General features: G+C 35.7%; 1 protein-coding gene across 5 annotated transcripts in view; it reads right to left on the reverse strand.

Moving 5' to 3' along the window:
* CCDC102B (coiled-coil domain containing 102B) overlaps positions 1-20,057 on the reverse strand; it is a 161,309-nt gene that overhangs the window by 85,378 nt on the left and 55,874 nt on the right. Inside the window, exon 6 of one of the 5 annotated variants that reach the window (XM_068671392.1) lies at positions 8,698-9,751. The exons of the other annotated variants lie outside the window; for them this stretch is intronic. Within the exon in view, the coding sequence (XP_068527493.1) occupies positions 9,734-9,751 (18 nt within the window). The 3' untranslated portion in view covers positions 8,698-9,733. Of the gene's footprint in view, positions 1-8,697; positions 9,752-20,057 lie in introns of those variants that run through there. 5 annotated transcript variants of the gene reach the window in all.

The following is a 20,057-nucleotide window of genomic DNA, read 5'->3' on the forward strand; positions in this document are numbered from 1 at the left end:
CGAGGAGCGGCTGAGGGAGCTGGGCTTGTTCAGCCTGGAGAAGAGGAGGCTCAGGGGCGACCTTATCGCTCTCTACAGATACCTCAAAGGAGGCTGTAGCGAGGTGGGGTTTGGTCTGTTCTCCCGCATGCCCGGTGACAGGATGAGGGGGAATGGGCTAAAGTTGAGCCAGGGGAGTTTTAGGTTAGATGTTAGGAAGAACTTCTTTACCAAAAGGGTTGTTAGACATTGGAACAGGCTGCCCAGGGAAGTGGTGGAGTCACCGTCCCTGGAAGTCTTTAAAAGACGTTTAGATGTAGAGCTTAGGGATATGGTTTAGTGGGGACTGTTTGTGTTAGGTTAGAGGTTGGACTCGATGATCTTGAGGTCTCTTCCAACCTAGAAATTCTGTGATTCTGTGATTCTGTGAAATTTGGAAAAAGGAGAATAAAATATTAATGCTACCAACTTTAACTAAAATGAACTCTCTGCTCAGAGACCTTATTCACATACATCTAAACATATTTAAACTCACATATGCCACAGAGAATTCTCAGATTAAAAGTGTATGGCTGGATCAAAAACACTTGCCTATATTAATTTTATTTTAGCAAATATGTTCTCAGGGAAACTGAATTCATGTTTAAATCATCTGACTTTTGCTTAACAATGACAGAACTTCACAGACGTAAAATGAAAAATAAGAAATTCTGCTATCCAAGTACAAAGTATACTGTGACAACAGTACTACACTGCCATCAAGTTTACTCACGCAAGCATTGTAAAATTATGTGTCATTTTTCCTGTTAAAAATCACAGAACTAACCACTACGATTAGGTTAAGAAGTCTCCAGGTCTGTTGTCAGCAATCGTCGCAGAATTGTCACAGAACAGTGAGAAATAACAGAAATACATATATAATCATACTCATGTGTACTTAAAAAGCAAATCTGAAGTACAGATGTTTATGGAAGTACAGTGATCCAGATCTGTAAATCTGAACAGGTAGAATTCATTTGATTAATTCGAAGATGATGCATTGAAAACATTGACTAAGGTTTTCTACTGACAGGAGTTCAGCGGTGATAGTGGTGATGTCATCACATGTAATGATTTGCCATTACTAGTACCAGGCCACAGAAGTTTTATTAACTTGACAGTACAGTATCTCAGTTCTTGTTTTGAATAAAGCTTGATACAGTTTTGTTATATACTGATAGTCACTTGGTAGCAATCAACTGACTATTACCTATGAATACGCTTGTTGGTCTAACAAATCTACAAAGCTAAAGACTAAAAAATACTATCCCTTTAAGTGGATTTGGAGGCTGTCAGAGTCTAACTTAAAAGCAAATGAGGGAAGGCAGAGACACCTTAACTAGCTACCAGTGATAAAAAAAGCAAATAATATGATGATGTCTGAAAAATAAAAAGATAAACCCTCACTACCAATCATATACTCCTCCATGTAAAAAATTCAGTACATTCTCCCCCTTAAACCAACCCTCCACTACTACTGATCATATATAGGTACCAGAACCACAATGGAAAGATTAAAACAAAACAAAACAAAAAAGAAAAAGAAGAAAAAACAAACAAACAAACAAATAAACAGAAAAAGAGTTAAAATTTTTGGTACGAATTTATCTGTACTGCTGAAACTTTTATTTCCTAGATATTTTGGCCTGTAAATGTTAATGTTTTAATTAACCTATCAACATCACATTTGGATTAGAATGTTAAGAACTGACTTACACTAACGATAAATTCTTGGCTCTGTACATAAGGTGCATTCTCATTTGATTCCTAAAATTTCAATCTTTAAGCATTTTTTTTTAGATTGCATGTAGTGTGGCGTATATAAACGGTTAAATGTAAACCAGAATTTTCAAGTAAATAAAGCCCTTCAGAAGTGAAATAACTCTGATCATCTCCCTGCACCCTATTCCTCCATCAGAGACAATTAGATTTATTCCTTCAAGATAAAACTGTCCTTTGTGTTCTGTAATATATAGGAGATAGAAAGTATGATTAGACATTTTAAAGAAGTGATTATTTTTTACCTTTAAGAAAAAGGGAGTGAGATGCCTTTAAACTAACTTATGCTGTCATGAAATTCTTGCCTCCTGGGAATATCTAAATAAGGCCTGAAATTTCTGCAGTGAAGCTGAGAACATAATTTGTTTTAAAATGGTTTTTATATCATATGTATTTTTAAATGCAATGTTTAAAGTACAGTAAAGTTTATAAATACCATATATAAAAATATGCAAAGGGTTTTATGCTAAGATGCTCTTCTGGCTACAACTAAAATATCATCAGCAGTTTTGCATGCTAAACCTCTAGATGTGCAGCATCAACTAGAGGTATTACAACATAATTTGAAAGTGGATGAATTTTCTCAATTAGTGCCAGCAGCATATGAACCTCCTAAGTTCAAGATCTCCTTGTGAAATCCTCTATTGTCTCTTTTCTTTCTTTGTCTTGTTCTGATACAGCTACCATCCTGCAACATTCATCAATCAGAAAGAGAAATAAATTAGAGACATTCAAGGTGCTCAAAACCTGACCAATGATGAATAATTTGCTGATAGTAAAGTAGTGAAGTCCAAATCATGAAGAGAATGACCATTATTTTTCATGGAGGAATGTGATAAAAGAAAGTATTTAATTCATGATTTCATCTCTAATGTCTGTGGTACTATCACAGTAAAACAAACAAACGAGATCAATATTCTGGAGAGACTACTTATTTTTCTTCTTGGATTTCTTTTCCTCTAACAGGACAGGTATTCTTCAGAATAGAAGTGTATTAATGCTGTCTAGAAACATACTGCTTACTGACAGAATTAAAATAAATAAATAATTACTACTACTAATAAAGATAAACATCAGTAACACTATTTCCTCTGCTTCTCCTCTCTCTCTAAATAGAAGAAAAACAAACAAACAAACAAACATAACAAAAACAGAGAAGATAGAAAAATGCCTACATGACATTTATTGCTCTGAATCAAGAAACAAATTAAGTTTGAAAATGAATGTCCTGATTAGTTTTAACAAGAAAGTCCATTTATGATGCACAAGAGGAAACAAAACATTTTTTTTTTCTTCCTTTGGGTGAATATTCTGTTTATTAAGCTAATAATTTGACAAACTGACAGACATGGTAGACCAGGTCAGATATTTTCTGCTTTATTGCTTTGTTTTTATTTTGAGATATGAAGGAGAACTTTGCATAATCATAGAAAAAATGCATTGAATGACAACTGCATATCCCTCAAAGAATAGAAAGAATTGGGATTTAAAATCTATCCACAGCTCAATTGTTAAGAAAAAAATTAAAAAACTTTGTATAGTCTGAATGTTGTCAGTACACAATCTGAAAATACACAATACACAGAGCTGTGCTCTAATTACTGGTATTTTATATATGTTTCTATTTATGGTACACAAGCAAAGACTGTAAAGAACAATCTAAAATACTGTAAGAGAACAGTAATTAGCTTTTTTGTTGTTGTTGTTGTTGTTGTTACTCTTTAATCCTGTCAACAGAAGAAACTGTTTTAAGAAATAAGTTAAATGCTGACATAACAGAAAGTTCGAGCTATAGAAAACAATGAAGGAATTATCTTGAAAAAGTGAATCTTCAGGTATGCTCAAGTGACTATGTTCAAAGACAAATTTTACCCCAGGAGAATTACTATATAGGAAAAGAAGCCAAGTAAGAGCTAAGCAAGCAGCTCATTTTAACTTGTATTGCAAATTTCATCTTTACCACTCTAAAACTGATTTGTTAAACTTTCAAAATACCAAACTTAGCAATAAAAACAAACAAACAAAGAAACAAACAAAACATTTGTTTTTACTGATATTCAAGTGGAATCTAACTATGCTTCTCCCTTCACTGAAAAAAAGAAAAAAAAAATATCAACAACAACAAAACAACAGTCTTGAGGTCTACCAATATGAAGTATTTAGTACCTCCAACAAGTAGTATAACACCATAGTTTGGACCAATAAAATAGGCATTTTACCTCTGTAATATACTGCAGTGGAACAATAGAAACACATGCTACTATTCAGCCATCCTTAAATCACACAGACACATGGTTCTGTGTGATGTAATCTGGAAGAATCTTTCATAGGTTACAAAAACTACAATAGGATTACTGAGATAATTTTTAGGTTCTAACCATAGTATCAGGAAGCAAGACTTCACAGAACATGAAGGAATATAACAGTCAGAAACTCAATGTAGACCTGGGGGGGCGGGAGGGTGGGGAAGAGAGAGAGAGAAAAAAAAAAAAAGATGCAAAAATGCTGTACCAAGCATCTATGCATCCATGCAAGCATCCATGCAGCACATCACTATAGTACTTCATGTGCATCTCATGAAATCAGCTATGCTTTGCTTGTTTCTGAGGCTCTGTTCCTTGAAGCATGACTTGGTGCCATTAACTAAGATCTGAACATATTTAAGATAACAGAATCATGCAGAGAAATAATTCAAATAATCTATTGCAACACACTCAGACCTTGAATATTTAGTAAAGCTACTCAAGAAACATTTTTGTCACTGTTTACCTTAGTTGTTGCTCTTGAGTAGTCATACTGCTCTAGTGTTCATCAACATGTTCACGTGTCCTATTTAGCACATGAGTACAGTGAGTCAATATTTCTAAGTCAGATCTATTGAGTATGAGGTACACAGATGGTATGAGCACATTCAGGAAAACCAACACATTTTGCTTGTGCCAAGTTTGCTGTGTGTGGTTAGACCATTGATGCATCTGTAGACCATCTGCAATGGAACATCTGCATTACCTGAAATCACAGCATCACTGGAGAGAACTTATTAAGCTGATTTACACAGTGGACATGCTGTGTAAGATTTCATCCCCAGATTTCAATTATGAAAGTTTGTAATCCATTCAAGGCTTGTACTTTGTACAAGACAATTCCCTAACATCTGTAAAAAAAAAAAAAAAAAAAAAACCTTTGAATTCCATTGAATAAAATTTCCAGTCAAGAGGGCAGAGATACATACAAAACTCCCTGAACTGATGAGCATCTAAGCCCAAAACAATTATAAGTTTTTTTGTTTGTTTCTTTAATTCAACTATCTGCAGCTGTACACCTACCTATACATCTTTAGGTGGATGTTATCATATTGGCAAAAACATTAGTTCTGCCACTGTAACTTACAATTATACAATTAAAATTATTCTATTAGTATAATCCTATTTTATATGTTAATCCTGTATATTTAACACATCCTAGCCCAATTTCTTTCAGAAATTTCACATAGCGGCTGCAAATAAAAAATGTGAAAGTTAAAAACAACCTATCTTACTAACTTGTCTAGAAAATATCATAGTTGCCTTCAAGACACAATAGCATGTTATAATAGCACAATGCATTACTTTATTCATACTTTCTAATTGATCTTTCCTGTCTTACTAATCCACAGTGGTATTTTACTATATTTGTAAATTGAGAGCTGCCCACCCCACAGCACTGTAATAACCTTGGCAGCATGGTTCCTTGTTTTTTGTTTGATTGTTTTGTTTTGTTTTGTTTTGGGGGAGGGGGAGGCTGGGGGTTGGTTGGTTTGGTAATCTATCTATTTATTTTTGTGATCCCTGTGTAACCACATAGAAATTCTACTTTAGCTCAAAGGATCAAAAAATTGAATACTGCCTAATGTTGATATTTTCTTAAAAGCCATTTAGTTCATACACTGTGGTGGAAAGAATGCACAATAATCAATCTTCAGAGCACATGTAAAGCCCTCTTGCAGGGTAGTATGCTACTATGCTATTTCAGAACTTGAAAAAGAATGTATGAAGTATTATTCTTCCTTCAGATCACCCTTGAAGGTAACTCTAATGTATGTGTTATGATACCAGCAAAGCACTTCTGTCAGCCCTCTGAAACAATTTGTCCAAAGACTATTCTAAAGTAGAATAATTTTCCTGCAAAATTTTCCTTATGTCATCAACAAAATTATGCCCATTTTGGCAGAAGGTTAGAGAAAAAAAATAGGAGGACACAATACACTGAAAAAGTAAAAAAGTTTAAAGATGGAAGTCTTATAGCATTGTTCTCTGTTTCCGAAGACTACATATAGGAAGACAGCACCATTTCTTAAAGCTTCTGGTTAGTATGTATGCTTTTCTGCCCTTTCCCATGCATTTTTCTCACATCAAATATTCCTCTTCTCCCAGCCTAACAAAATCCATTTTTCCCGTCTTCAGTGGGAATTCTTTGATCAAACATTCTACCTCTACACAAACTTTTTCTACCACGCTATTGACACCAATCTCTTTTTGTTTGTTTGTTTCTTGTAATTATTGCTACATTTAAATATATATATATATATTTATGAGTCTGTGGTTTACAGGATATGGGACAGATACGTATTAAGTGTCTGTCTAAAATTACAAATAATTATAATAAAAATAAATGATACATAAAAAATAAATAATACATGTATTATGATGATATATACATCAGAAGATGAACATTATGTTTCTAAACATATAGTTAGGAAACTATTAATTTTCATGGAAAACAACTGAAAACAAGGCGCAGATATTTCCATGCTGGAGTCACACAGAAGAAAAAGGAATTAATATCTTGAATACTTATATTTAGTTGTATTTATTCTCTTCTGTTTTAACATTCTCACAATGAAATTAAAATTTAAAATTTTCTCTATGAGTTTCCCTCACATATGTAAATAGTGGAAATCAATGTTCTTGAGACGAAAAAGACTTAAATATGTTTAAACTTTGAATAAGTGACTGACACCAATGTTAGGGTAAGCACTGGTCCATAAGTATGTTACTAAGCTAATTCAATTAAGATCATAATAGATGTAAAAATGGAAACAAAAAATAACAAACAACCCTCAAAATATGAATAAATAATAAACCATGTATTACATTTACGTAAAACAGATTTTCACAGTTCTGTAGGACACTGGATAACATTTGACCCTCAGCATCAACAATTTGTCTATTTTAGACCACGCAGGCTACTCTATATTCCTTCAAATTTATTGAGAAGGCACAGTGGCTGGATAAAAACTATATTCATAAAAATGGAGCTGTATTCTATAGTCTACCCCAAAACAAAAACACTAACAGCAATTGTGCATTACCAAAGTCTCGCATAATACACGTGCTGAAAGATCACATGTATTTTAGAAAGAGAACATACATGTATACATTTTTTTATGTTTCTTATGTTTTCAGTAGGGAACAATGTTATATTTGAAATGAAGGACAATCATAACACATACACCTGAACATAAACCACAGTGAAACTAATACTGATAAATCAGTTTTTCTTTCTCTGCAGACTGTTTACAGCATATTTATATTCAAATATTTCAAATTATGTGTTATTATCTAGCATAATGAGTAATAATTCACAGCATAAAAAAGCTTCTACAAAGGTAAATCTGCTTCCAAATACAGTGATTTATTTAACATAATAATAATTAAAAAAATAAAGCCTCCAAATAAGAAACAGGCTATATGACCACATATTTTCTACAACAGAAATTCTGAGTAAAAGGTTATATTTACCTTGGGATACATAATAAAATGCCATCATGTCTTTGGTGACATTTCTAAATATCAATTTGGCTGATTTTATGAAACATAGCTCTTATTTCTCTAGGGCCAAACTGATCAAACACTAACTACTGCTGCAACAGAAATTTCTTAGTCCAATAGCACTGTTGATGAATAAGAAAAACACAGAGCCATATCATTTTGTCCACAATTCACAGACAGATACGAAATACTCCAAACTCCATTCACACCCAGGTTAGACTTTATCTGCCTAGCTACACCAGTCTAAAACACGGGTTAGTGTTTTAGCCACAGAGGACTTTTTTTTTTTCTTCATAAACTAGCTATCACATTTTATAATTCTTCTGTTAAAAGAAACATACTCTGTACAAAATAACAAATTACAGAGTTACAAATTATTTAGATCTATTTACTTCAAAGTTCATAAACAGAACCTGCCAAAATAAGGATTTTTGAGCAATGTTTCTACTATTATGCTGTTTAACTGCTCAGAGGTTTAAGAAAGTGAATTCACATCAATGTAACTGAGTTTTGGAACTTGCCACAATCTGGGTGATTCACAATCTTCCTGTGTTTCCCAGTGCCTATGAAGCATATTTTTTTCATATTAAGATATAAGGTTGTATGCTACTTATAAAGTATGTAAGAGGGCTATGATGTATAGCCCTCTGAGTATATAATGTATATTATGTATTCACATATATATAACGTATAGACCTCTAAACATGTTTTCTTTGTCATTCATGTCAAATATTTGAGGTTAAACAAAATCTCATCATTCTGTACATCCCACGTTTAACCCTTGATCAGAAAAAGCTATTTATTTATCTTCTGTCTAGCAATAATCCTAACAGTAATGTAAAATAATAAATAAATAAATAAATAAATAAAAGAGATATGATGTACACTTCCAACATACTAGCTAACAATTATTTCATTCTCATAAAACAGCACAGTTGTAGTTTAGAATATGTTTCCAAGCCAAGCAGGCATATAGATTATTATTTTATTATCATATATATATTACATATATTATATATTTTATATATAGGCATCTAATGATTTTAGAGCATAATTCCATTTTCCCATTCTTGGAGCAAAGCAGAGAGCCTAAAATAAGTCAAACTTGTTTTCTCTGTATAAATCCAGTATCAGTCCAGTATCCTTGTACTTTACATATATTCCCACAAAATAGAGACAAGAGTATATACACAAATCATTCCATTTTATTAAACTTTTAAATTTCATTCATCTTGATGTTATTTTTCATGAGTGGGGATTAACATTTAATTTAGGTAAATTTTGTTCTCTATGGTACTTATGAATATACAAAAGAAGTGATTCCATAGACATATAGGACTACAGATATATTAACTAGGAAGTAAGCAATGTGGAAACACATTTTTAGGACAAAGAAGCAGCCATGTGCAACCACAAACATAAATTAGAAAAAATGACAGCTGTATGAGCCTGTAATGCTGGTCTTTTCTCATAGATAAACATGGACAAATTGCTTTCTCCTCACTATTCTACAAGAGTTTCCACAACATTATGACAAATATTTTCACATCACGTAGGTTTAATATGCTTCAATAAACTGCATTATAAAAAATCAGTTACCATCCATTATCTAGTAGGAACCAATAGCTGTATTATACGCAACTTTGTCTACAGGAGAGTTACATTGTAGTAAATGTATATTAGCTCATCACTTTTTGTTGTATGGTTTTATCTTTGATGCATCAAAATAACACACTTTATTTTTACTGAATAAAGCATGGATGAAGTAAAAAAGAATTCTTAATAATTACAGCTACTGCATTTGTCCAGACACACATGATATTTATGGTAAATTAGAACTCTTAAAATCTCTTCAGAGATTTTACACCTCAGAACAAAATAAAAAACACGTATTACCTAAATTAATCCCTGGTCATGAAAAAGAACATCAAGATGAATTAAGTTTAAAAGTTTAATGAAATGGAACTATTCAAACTGTAATCTCCTTTACTGATATGTTTAATTAGGAGGTAAATCCTTAATGAAGTGGCAAAAGTTGTGATAGTCAGCTTCATAACTGAAATGAAGAAACTCTTTATTGTGACTTCTCTGTCCTTCTTCTCATTCCAGTCATGTCTGCATCATTCTCATATTTCACTTTTTATCTGAAACATTCACAAAATTACTAGGTAAAAAAAAATATTTAGGTTAAAAGTAATGAGGTACTTTGAATATATCTATATAAATTTGTTATCTTAGGATGTTTGCACATTTCTGCAATACTCTTAGAAAATTTATTTTTTTTTAATTGACACTCTTGAAGGATACTCTGACAAAAGGCACCTGTAAATTACTAATATTAAAAAGTATTTAAATATATTCCATGACTATAGAGTAATGAAACATACTATAGAATTGTTTCTCAAATGTTGCTGTCAACTAAGTGATGGCAGTGAGTTAAAACTTTTAAGTTGTATGCTCCACTATATTAAAGTTTTAAAATTAACAGCTGAAGAAGAAAATACTGTCCGCAAGCCAAGAGTAGATTATCATGTGTTATAACATTATAAAATTTTAAATATCTTTGTGAGTTTTTTTGTTTGTTTTGAGGTAATGAAAATGAGAGATTCTTCCTATAACAATGTGTAAAATGCTAAACTGTATTACCTCCCATCCTGTAAAAATAGAACTATTTTCGAATACAGCTTAAAGAAAAGTAGTATACGGCCCACAGTTCTATATAAACATACGGATAGAAAGAAACACACAGAATAGAGAATTATATATATCTACACTAATAAGAAAGAATTAAACTGAAAATGAGAAGTAGGGAAGCAAACCCAGTCAGGACTAAAAATCTAATACCAACAATAATTGAGCTGCGTGGCATAAAGAAAAAGCTGTTGCTGCAGAGAGGATAAGCTAGAGAACTAATAGTTTTCCCAAAACCAGTTAAATATAAAGCCTTCTACAGCGTAGGCAAAGGACTGTGCATGCTTTTTGACATCAAGACGTGTTGCAAGTTGAGTCACAACTCATTATTGATTATATGATCTTTGATTACTAGTGTTTTTTTTTATGTTTTTGTTTGTGGAGGCTTTATTTTTATTATTTATTTTGTGGAAGGGAAGAAGCAAGAGGAGAGAAAGGAAGAGATAAAGGTGTAGACTATGATATCATTACAAAAGTAACCCTCTACTATGATATCATTGCAAAAGTAACCCTCTACTCAAGTTCTACTGGAGTGATTTTAAATGGACAAGTTTACTATGTTTCCTCCTGTCTTACAGTTCACATGAACAGGAGAGAATCAGCACATTCTCGGAGAATATTGAGAATCTCAGCAGAGCTTTAAAGTATTCAAATAACCAGTACCTTATTTCAAATAAAGGACCTATTGGTGGATCTATTAATGGTGTCACCATTAACACTGAAGATTTTAGCTTGTTTTTACGATCTGTATAGTACTGAAGAATATGATTATTTGGATGTCCCTTGGTACAGAACCCATTGTGTGAGTTTTTTTCTTTCAACAACATACTATGCTTTTGAAATAAATCTGTATAGAATGAAATAAATCTGTATAGATAACTAACAGTACTGACCATAATAGCATTTTTATAATTACTTGTATTTATATGAATCCATACCATTTTTTGAAATACAGAGCAATTCCAAACAAAAAGAGGGGGTACAGTGCCTATGATAAGAAGTTGGTTGTCTGTACCCCACTTTGCAGTGATCCTATTTTCTTCACCTTGAATATGTTGATAGGATAGCAAAATAATTTATGGGTTTTGAGTGCGTTCAGAGGCCATACCAAGAGATTCAGGTATGTGGATATGATAAAAGTTTTGAAACCATTCAAGAGGAGATGTGAAACTTGTGGTACCTTGTCAGTATTGCACACTGGAATAACTGGTAACTAGTAACTGTCCCCAACAGGGAAGTTATTCAAAATAAAGAATAATCCATTAACTAAATCTTGCTAGGACAAACAAATTCAGAGGTGTTCTACTGTTGTATTTGTATAAACATTAATATCAAAATAGAACAGAAATAAAGAATTAAACTGTCTTCATGAAGCATGAAATAACAAAAAAGCCTGGATGAGTGGGGCTCTAACACTGAGTTTATAATCCAAAGTACTGTTAAAAACAAAAACTCAATTGCCTCTATTCTACCTTGTGCACTTGTGACAGTCCAGCTATATCCTTAACAGGACAGCTTTTGAACTTAACAATCACTTTGTCTTTATTTGCCATAAATAAATGTGGAAGCCAAAAGTCCATCATCACTACTACGAAGTTACACCTCAACCCAGTTTGCACTCTTTACTGACAGAATTTAAAAATACATCTTTCAAGGCAACAAATGGATCTTCAAGTCATAACACAATGTCCATCAGAAATGTAAATCTTTATTTCCTGAAAAATTCAGCATAGGTAGAAAGGGTACAGCTGAATGAAGTAATCACAGAGAATGGAAATCAAACTCATAACTCTAATTTCCAGACACTAACTGCTCCTTTTTGACAAATTATCTATTACTTTTCAGGTTAATGTTGTTTTCAAATATGAAAAATTTTTAAACTATTTCTCTGAGGAAGCTGGCAGTGTTGGAAGTAAGTCTCAACACCTTTCCTATCCATGAAACTGACAGGCAAAAAAAAATTGTTAGTTTATGTTAGAATAAAACCAAGGACTTGAGTGGGAGGTTGTTTGTATTTCTTTCTGTATGAAAAGATATATAACAAAAGATGAACAAAAATAAGATACACAGGGTCTTCATATCAGCTCGACTGTTAGATGATTCAGTCTGAATAGGAATTGAACACTTCAATGAACCCCACAGTAATTTATTAAATGTGGAAGAGCTTCAACTACATAGTCTTAAGAGGATCTATCCCAGCCTAGATAATAGGCTTTTCCTTTTTTCTTTTTTTTTTCCTCCCCCTAGAAAATCTTTTCCTAGATTTTCCATATTTCAGTTTAGTTTATTCTAGGACCTTATGTTCTCATTGTGTATTTTCATAAAAACTTCGGGCTTATGGAGTTGATGTTTTCCAGAATTCATTATTTCAAAAAAAAAAAATGTATCCCAACAACAAAACAGCATTATCACTTAAATATCCACCTACAGTTGTTTTTATGTGTATATATATATATATATATATATATATATAAAATGTAATATATTATAATAATATGCCCATATTATATGGTTATATGGACAGGTAAGTAAAACAGTGCTTTCATATCTTAAGAAATTGTATGCTCCTTAAAAAGGCATTAAACAATGAGATGCATATCTGATCACCCCAAAATATCAATTCTGATCTAAATCATAAACGTTATTCTTGTATCTGTCAAACAGAACTTCCACACTATAAACAGAAAAAATATCATACATAAAAATATTTTTACACTGACATACCAACTTTTTTAAGATGAAAAATATGAAAATATATTCACAAAGATAACCATACAACCCCAATCAGTACTTACATGTACAAATGTACGATCACAGAACTGAACTGTAGGGGGTTGCAAGGGACCTCGAAAGATCATCAGGTCCAACCCCCTGCCAAAGCATGTTCCTCAGAGCAGGCTGCCCAGGTAGGCGTCCAGACAGGCCTTGAATATCTCCAGAGAAAGAGACTCCACAACCTCCCCAGGCAGCCTGTTCCAATGCTCTGTCACCCTCACCGGGAAGAATTTTTTTTGCATGTCAGTGTGGAACTTCCTGTGCTTTAACTTGTAGCCATTGCCCCTTGTCTTATCCCCACAAACCACTGAGAAGAGGTTGGCTACATCCTTCTGTCCCCCACCCCTCAGATACTTATATACATTGCGGAGATCCCTTCTCAGTCTTCTCTTCTCCAGGCTGAACAGACCCAGGTCTCTCAGCCTTTCCTCATAGGGAAGACGCTCCAGGCCTCGTATCATCTTTGTGTCCCTCTGCTGGACTCTTTCCAGGAGATCCCTGTCTTTCTTGTACTGGGGAGCCCAGAACTGGACACAGTACTCCAGGTGAGGCCTGACCAGGGCATAGTAGAGGGGGAGGATCACCTCCCTTGATCTGCTGGCCGCACGCCAGGATCCCATTAGCCCTCTTGGCCACGAGGGCACAGTGCTGGCTCATGGTCAACCTGTCGTCCACCAGGACCCCCGGGTCTTTCTCCTCAGAGGTCCTCTCCAGCAGGTCATCCCCCAGCCTGTACTGATACTTCCGGCTGTTCCTTCCCAGGTGCAGGACTCTACACTTGCTCTTATTAAATCTCAATTGGTTTCTTCCTGCCCATCTCTCCAGCCGGTCCAGGTCTCGCTGAATGGCAGCACAGCCTTCTTGTGTGTCAGCCACTCCTCCCAGCTCTGTGTCGTTGGTGTACTTGCTAAGGGCAGACACTACTCCCTCATCAAGGTTGTCGATGAAGATGTTGAACAAAACTCGACCCAGCACCGACCCCTGGGGAGCACCCCTGGTCACAGGCCTCCAGCCAGACTCTGCTCCACCGATCACCACCCTCTGAGCTCAGCCAGTCAGCCAGTTCTCAACCCACCTTGCCGTCCACTCATCTATCCCACACTTTCTCAGCTTTGCTAGTAGGATGTCATGGGAGACGGTATCGAAAGCCTTGCTAAAGTCAAGGTAGATGACACCCACCGCTCTCCCCCCATCTACCCAGCTGGTGATGCCATCATAGAAGGCAACGAGGTTGGTCGAGCACGACTTCCCCTTGGCGAATCCATGCTGACTACTCCTCATAACCTTCTTCTCTTCCAATTGCTTGGAGATGGCATCCAGAACAAGCTGCTCCAATACCTTTCCAGGGACAGAGGTGGGACTGGCCTGTAGTTTCCCAGATCCTCCTGGGTCCAGAAAATTGAAGTCCCCCATAAGGACCAGCGCTTGTGATTGTGAGACTACTAGCAGCTGCTTGTAGAAGGCCTCATCAACTTCCTCCTCCTTATCTGGAGACCTGTAGTAGACCACCACCACGTCTCCCATACCAGCCCACCCCTTAATTGTTACCCACAAGCTCTCCACTTGTCCTTCACCCTCCCCCAGCTGGAGCTGGGTATACTCTAATTGCTCCCTCACATAAAGGGCAACCCCACCCCCTCCCTTCCCCAGCCTGTCTTTCCTAAAAAGGACATAGCCCTCAATGACAGCATTCCAGTCATGAGAGCTGTCCCACCACATCTCAGTGATCGCAACAAGATCGTGGCCCCGTGACCGAACGCAGATCTTGAGCTCATCCCGTTTATTTCCCATGCGCTGTGCATTGGTGTACAGGCACTTTAGGGAAGCAGCAGGTGCAGTTACCCCTGGGGGGATGCAAGAAGAAGATACTGGCCAGGGGATTGGGAACACTACCTTCTCAGACAGCCCTCAGACAATCCTATGGGAGAGCTCAGAAGTTTTTCCCTGTCTTCAACAGTGACAGTAGTGACGATTTCCCCCAGCCCTTCTCTGTCACCTTTAGCTCCCCTCCCTTCCCCCATCAAACCTAGTTTAAAGCCCTGGTAATCAGCCCAGAGAGCTTGCTCCCCAACAAACTTGAGCCCCATTTGCTCAGTTGGTGTCTGTCCATAGCCCACATACCCGGCCTCTCAAAGGACAGCCCAAGATCAAAATACCCAAATCCCTGGTCTAGACACCATCCCCTCAGCCAGTCATTTACCTGTCTTGTTCTGCTCCTTCTATCTGCATCCCAGTCACCAGCGGGAGGACAGAGGAGAACACTACCTGCACCCCCGACCCCCTCAACAACCTCCCCGGGGAAGCAAAGTCCTTTTTAATAAGGACTTTCTTCATTTTTCTAATAGCAGCTTCCCAGGATCCAGCCTGAATGACTACGAGAGGATAGTAGTCCTCCGGTTTAATGAGCCGTGGCAGAGCCTTCCTAACATCTCTGACACGTGCCCCAGAAAGACAGCACACTTCTCTGGCTAGGTTATTTGGGTGACAGATAGGAGCCTCAGTGCCCCTCAGCAAGGAGTCCCCAATCACCAGGACTCTCTGCTCTTTTTTTTTGTGGCACAGGTTACAATGCAGTGCTCCATCCAGCCCTGATCCTTATGTTTTGCACTTCACCCAATCTTGACTCTCTTCTTGGGGTTGCTTCCTGGGTTCGGACTACTGTCCAGAGCCTCAGACTCTTCTGCAACCTCCCTGAGAGCCTCAAATCTATTTCCCAGACATAGATTAGTACAATCATGTACTAATACAAAAAGTTACCACACATCTTTCCATACCATAGAAGAAACTACCATCTCTTAAATATTTTACATTTCTTGTAAAGCTCCAATCAGGCCAATGAAAGAAAAGTTTACCCTCAAACAACCATCAGTGTTTGAAACAAAGAGAAGCATCAATAGGTTTCTTCACCTAATCCACTGCAGCCAGAAGACAGATTATGTAGATATGAATACCATGCTCTTCCAGATTTTATAAACAATATCCTTCATGTAAATTGATACTATTTTAGTCCACTGGAGCCAGTGATGAAGAACTGCCAAAAGCATTCACTTACACTTAGCTGAAATATAACTTCTTGTGAAAAAGCAGTTTCTTCAATCATGGTATATGGCTTCTGTATATATGATGAAACGTAAATGTCTGAGATAATTCAGAACTACAGACACCTTTACACCTAGCAATCGTAAAACCACAAGAGTGTGAATGTACCGTAACCAATTTCAACTTAATCAGTTCTAGGCCATTAGACTTGGCAAAAAGTATTTCCACTCAACTATATGAGAGTCTGCTACAGTCATTTCCCTTTGAAGGTCAGCAATTTGCACTGTTGACCTTCAGTAGGACATAAATGTTGGCAACCAATTAATTTATTATAATAACCAACTATTACAAAACAATACTATAAATAGATCATATTTAATCAATATAAAGACAAAAGTTTTTTTTTTGTTTTGTTTTTTACTTTTTTGTATTAGAACAGGCTGAACCTCTTGAACCTCTCTCTATTCTAAAATTGCTTTGCAGTCTTTTAGCCATGCTCTACTGCTGATACAATCATTTGATACTGAGTGAGGAATATCCCCTTCTTAACACTTGTCTGCGTGGGCTCAGGGCAGAGAGCATAGATGAGGGCCTGCTCCTCAATTGCTTGCAAAGGACCAGAAAACAGCGTTTCCAGAACACCCTGCTGGAAACCCTAAGCAAAGACTTCTCTTCCTTCCCTTGGGAGCTTTTACGCTGAGGCTGTCCCAAGGGACTTGCCTGGACTCTAGTCCCAGCTGCCATGTCATATTTACAGCCATGCCTGTGCTTGGCCAAATCAACCATTAATATTGTCTCAGACCTCACTGACTGGCTTCCTGGAGAATGAACTTGCCTAGTGATTTGGACTTTCAGCTGACCTGGTCTGTCACGACCCAATTTACTCTGCTTTCCTTCCTCAGGTGCTGAGGGATTGATGAAAGGATGAAAGTCTCTGCCTCTTCTGATCTTGGTACTGTGCTCAGCTCCTGTCTCTCCTTTTCTTAGGAAACAGTTGGACCTCTGACATATTTGGGTAGAGGTCAACAAACGTATTTTGACACTGATACCAACATTGCAGTAGTACAACATAAGAGAACTTGAAATTCCAAATTCTTATAGCTACAATATACGTACAAGACATTGGCAAAAGAAGGTAATAGTCTCCATGGGTTAATCACTTGGTAAATTTCAGACCTTTTGTAAACACTATGAGAGAAAACATAATAATATTTTCTAGAAAACTTTTAGAAAGATTTCGATGACCTTGCTCAGACACAGTATATTCACAATAGTATATTGAATACAGTATGTTCTTCTGCACTAAAGACATTAAATCTCCTTCCAGCATGGTTTCTGCTCATTTATACAACACATTTCGTAATATGATAATAAATGTCCTTAGTAATATGATGACACATATGGAATTAAACAATGTCATCTATCTGAAAAAAGCACACACACACACATAAAAAAAGGAATTAATCAGTGAATGAGAGAATGTGTATAATACAATAGTCTTACAGGGATGAAGACTCAATGAACATAATAACCCAAGACAGCTATCTTAAAAATAATGAGGAAAGCATAGCACAACAGGACAAAGCACAAGATACTTTAGATATCTAGTGCTGTCTGTTTCTGCATTATATTTCTAGTAAAAAATGTCACAAATCACACCTTTTTCCAAGGAAGAATTTTTTTTTAAAAAAAAGAGCGCCAGGACTAATTTAGACTGATTTCGATAATCAGCCCTTTCCTTTCCCCCCAACCCCCTTTAAAAATGAATTAGTCAACAAGCAAATCTTTACATCTGCTGCTTCAAAGCAGCCACATTACACAAACTAGACGTTAAGCTGAGATTCCAAACATGGCTAAAGTTTCTACCTAACTGAAGCTGTAACAGACAGATTTGATAGGCTGAATTTAGAATACTGAAAACTTGACTTGACCATCAACACAATTTGATATATACTTTCACCTTTACCAAGTTACAGCTTAATTACGTGTCAGAAAAAACAAAAAATCCCAGACCTTCTAACACCACCAATAACGTAAAGGACGTATTTCTGAAATAAATAAAATAGGAATGTGTGTAAAAAAACAAAAAAAAAAAGAATTAAGGAAGAACTCAGAATTTTATTTTTATCACAGATGTTCAGGAATAGTCTGAAACCACATTCTAGTCCAAGAATAGGGGAGAAAAAAAAAAATTAAGAGAAATATAGCATAGTTATGTGACTCAGGAAAAAAAAAGAAATCTTTTACATGCTGGAATACCTAGTTATTGAATGAGGGAAAAAATAAGGAAGAAGTCACATGAAAAGAGGGATAAATGACAAATTTCCATGTCATCTTAGTAGACACCCAAAGGACTTGAGCCACAGGGGAAAAAAAAAAAAAAAGTGAAATTATTTAGGAAGCTAGATAATAGTAACAAAAATACTAGGATATTTAAAGCAGTAAAGTGAAGTAGGGTCAACTGAAATGCACCCCAGAAAGGTCTACAATACTAAGTGATGAAACTTAACAGAGAAAACTATAAAGAAATATAAATTAAAACACAGTTCTGATTCTCCTGGTAGAGGTGTAGGTCCAGTTTGCTACTAGCATTCAAAATGAGATTGTACAATTATAAAAGTTACTTTAAAAATAAAAAGCTGATATTTTTGAAATAAAGTGTAATGTGTAACATTATGTTACACATATGTAACAGAGGAAAAAAATAGTTTAAGATTTATTAGGAAAAGAATACTAAGCCTTACAGGAAATATAATTATTCAAACATTAATATCTTTATTAATGAATTTCTGTTTTCCATTCTGTCCATCTCTCCCCCCACTTTCAACCTAAGAGATGGAAATGACCATTTCACCACAAATGTGGTTAGAAAGAAAAGTTGTATAAAGCAACTGTATCCCAAGTGGTAATTCTGACAAAACACATTGCTTTTGAAAAATCTGCTAAGGGTGCAAATTGTGCAGCCACCAATGCTTAACCATCACAATAAGTAGTCCCAGAGGTTTGTACAGAAACAAAGATAATTCTCCATTGGATGAACAGTGCTAACTGAAGTATCAAAGTGTTTAACAATAGTTAAACCATAATGTTCTCTTGAGTATTTTTTTCTGATGAAGAGTTAAAAATGTGTTAACAACTCAGTCAAAGAGATCTATGACACAAAGCCAGGAATAAAACACACAGCAATTATTACAAGCCTTTACTACTCATACTTCTAGGCAAATCATAAAATTCCATCTGCGTACTGCGGTGCCTCCTTGAAGCACCTCTGGCAGATCACATTCTGGGCTAGACAGATTCAGACCTCTGACCACCATTAAGGTAGCAATTTGCATTCCCTTTTGTATTTGTCTGTGTTCACACTATTAAGTTAGCACAGCAAAAGTTGGTAAGCAGACTGCAGCAGCAGGTGCTGAGGGCTGCACATGAAGGCTGCAGACCTTCTCAAAAACTGGCATTGGTCCAGCCCTGCCCACCCCCTTAGGGCTCGGAACAACTACAGTGAGTACCTAGTACCTAGAGTCCCACATAGTCTGCTACTGAAGAAATCAAGTAAAGCATGTACAAAAACACCCAACAATACACCAATACCAATTCAACAGGGGATCCTAGGAGACCTGTCTTAAGGCCCCATTACTTCTTTGAACCAAAATGTTCGTGTATATCTATGCAGCTGCAACATTTGTCACCTTATCTCATTCCTTTTATTATTCTCAATCACTTGTTAAATTTTTATTTTACAATTGTAATTGTAAATACTTTTCTGGTTAATAATCTATACTAAGTTTGTATGGAGCTTAGAGTAACAAGGCTGTATCTTGTTAGAAGTATTCTACATTCAAGTAAACAGTGGGAACAAATAAAAATGAATAAACTTTTAAATGATCCAAATAAGACAATAGATGTAAACATTTTTTTTCATTAATCATTGTATTTATCAAAGAG

This window comes from Anas acuta, chromosome 2 (genome assembly GCF_963932015.1).
Source record: "Anas acuta chromosome 2, bAnaAcu1.1, whole genome shotgun sequence".
NCBI classification, from domain to species: Eukaryota; Metazoa; Chordata; class Aves; order Anseriformes; family Anatidae; genus Anas; species Anas acuta.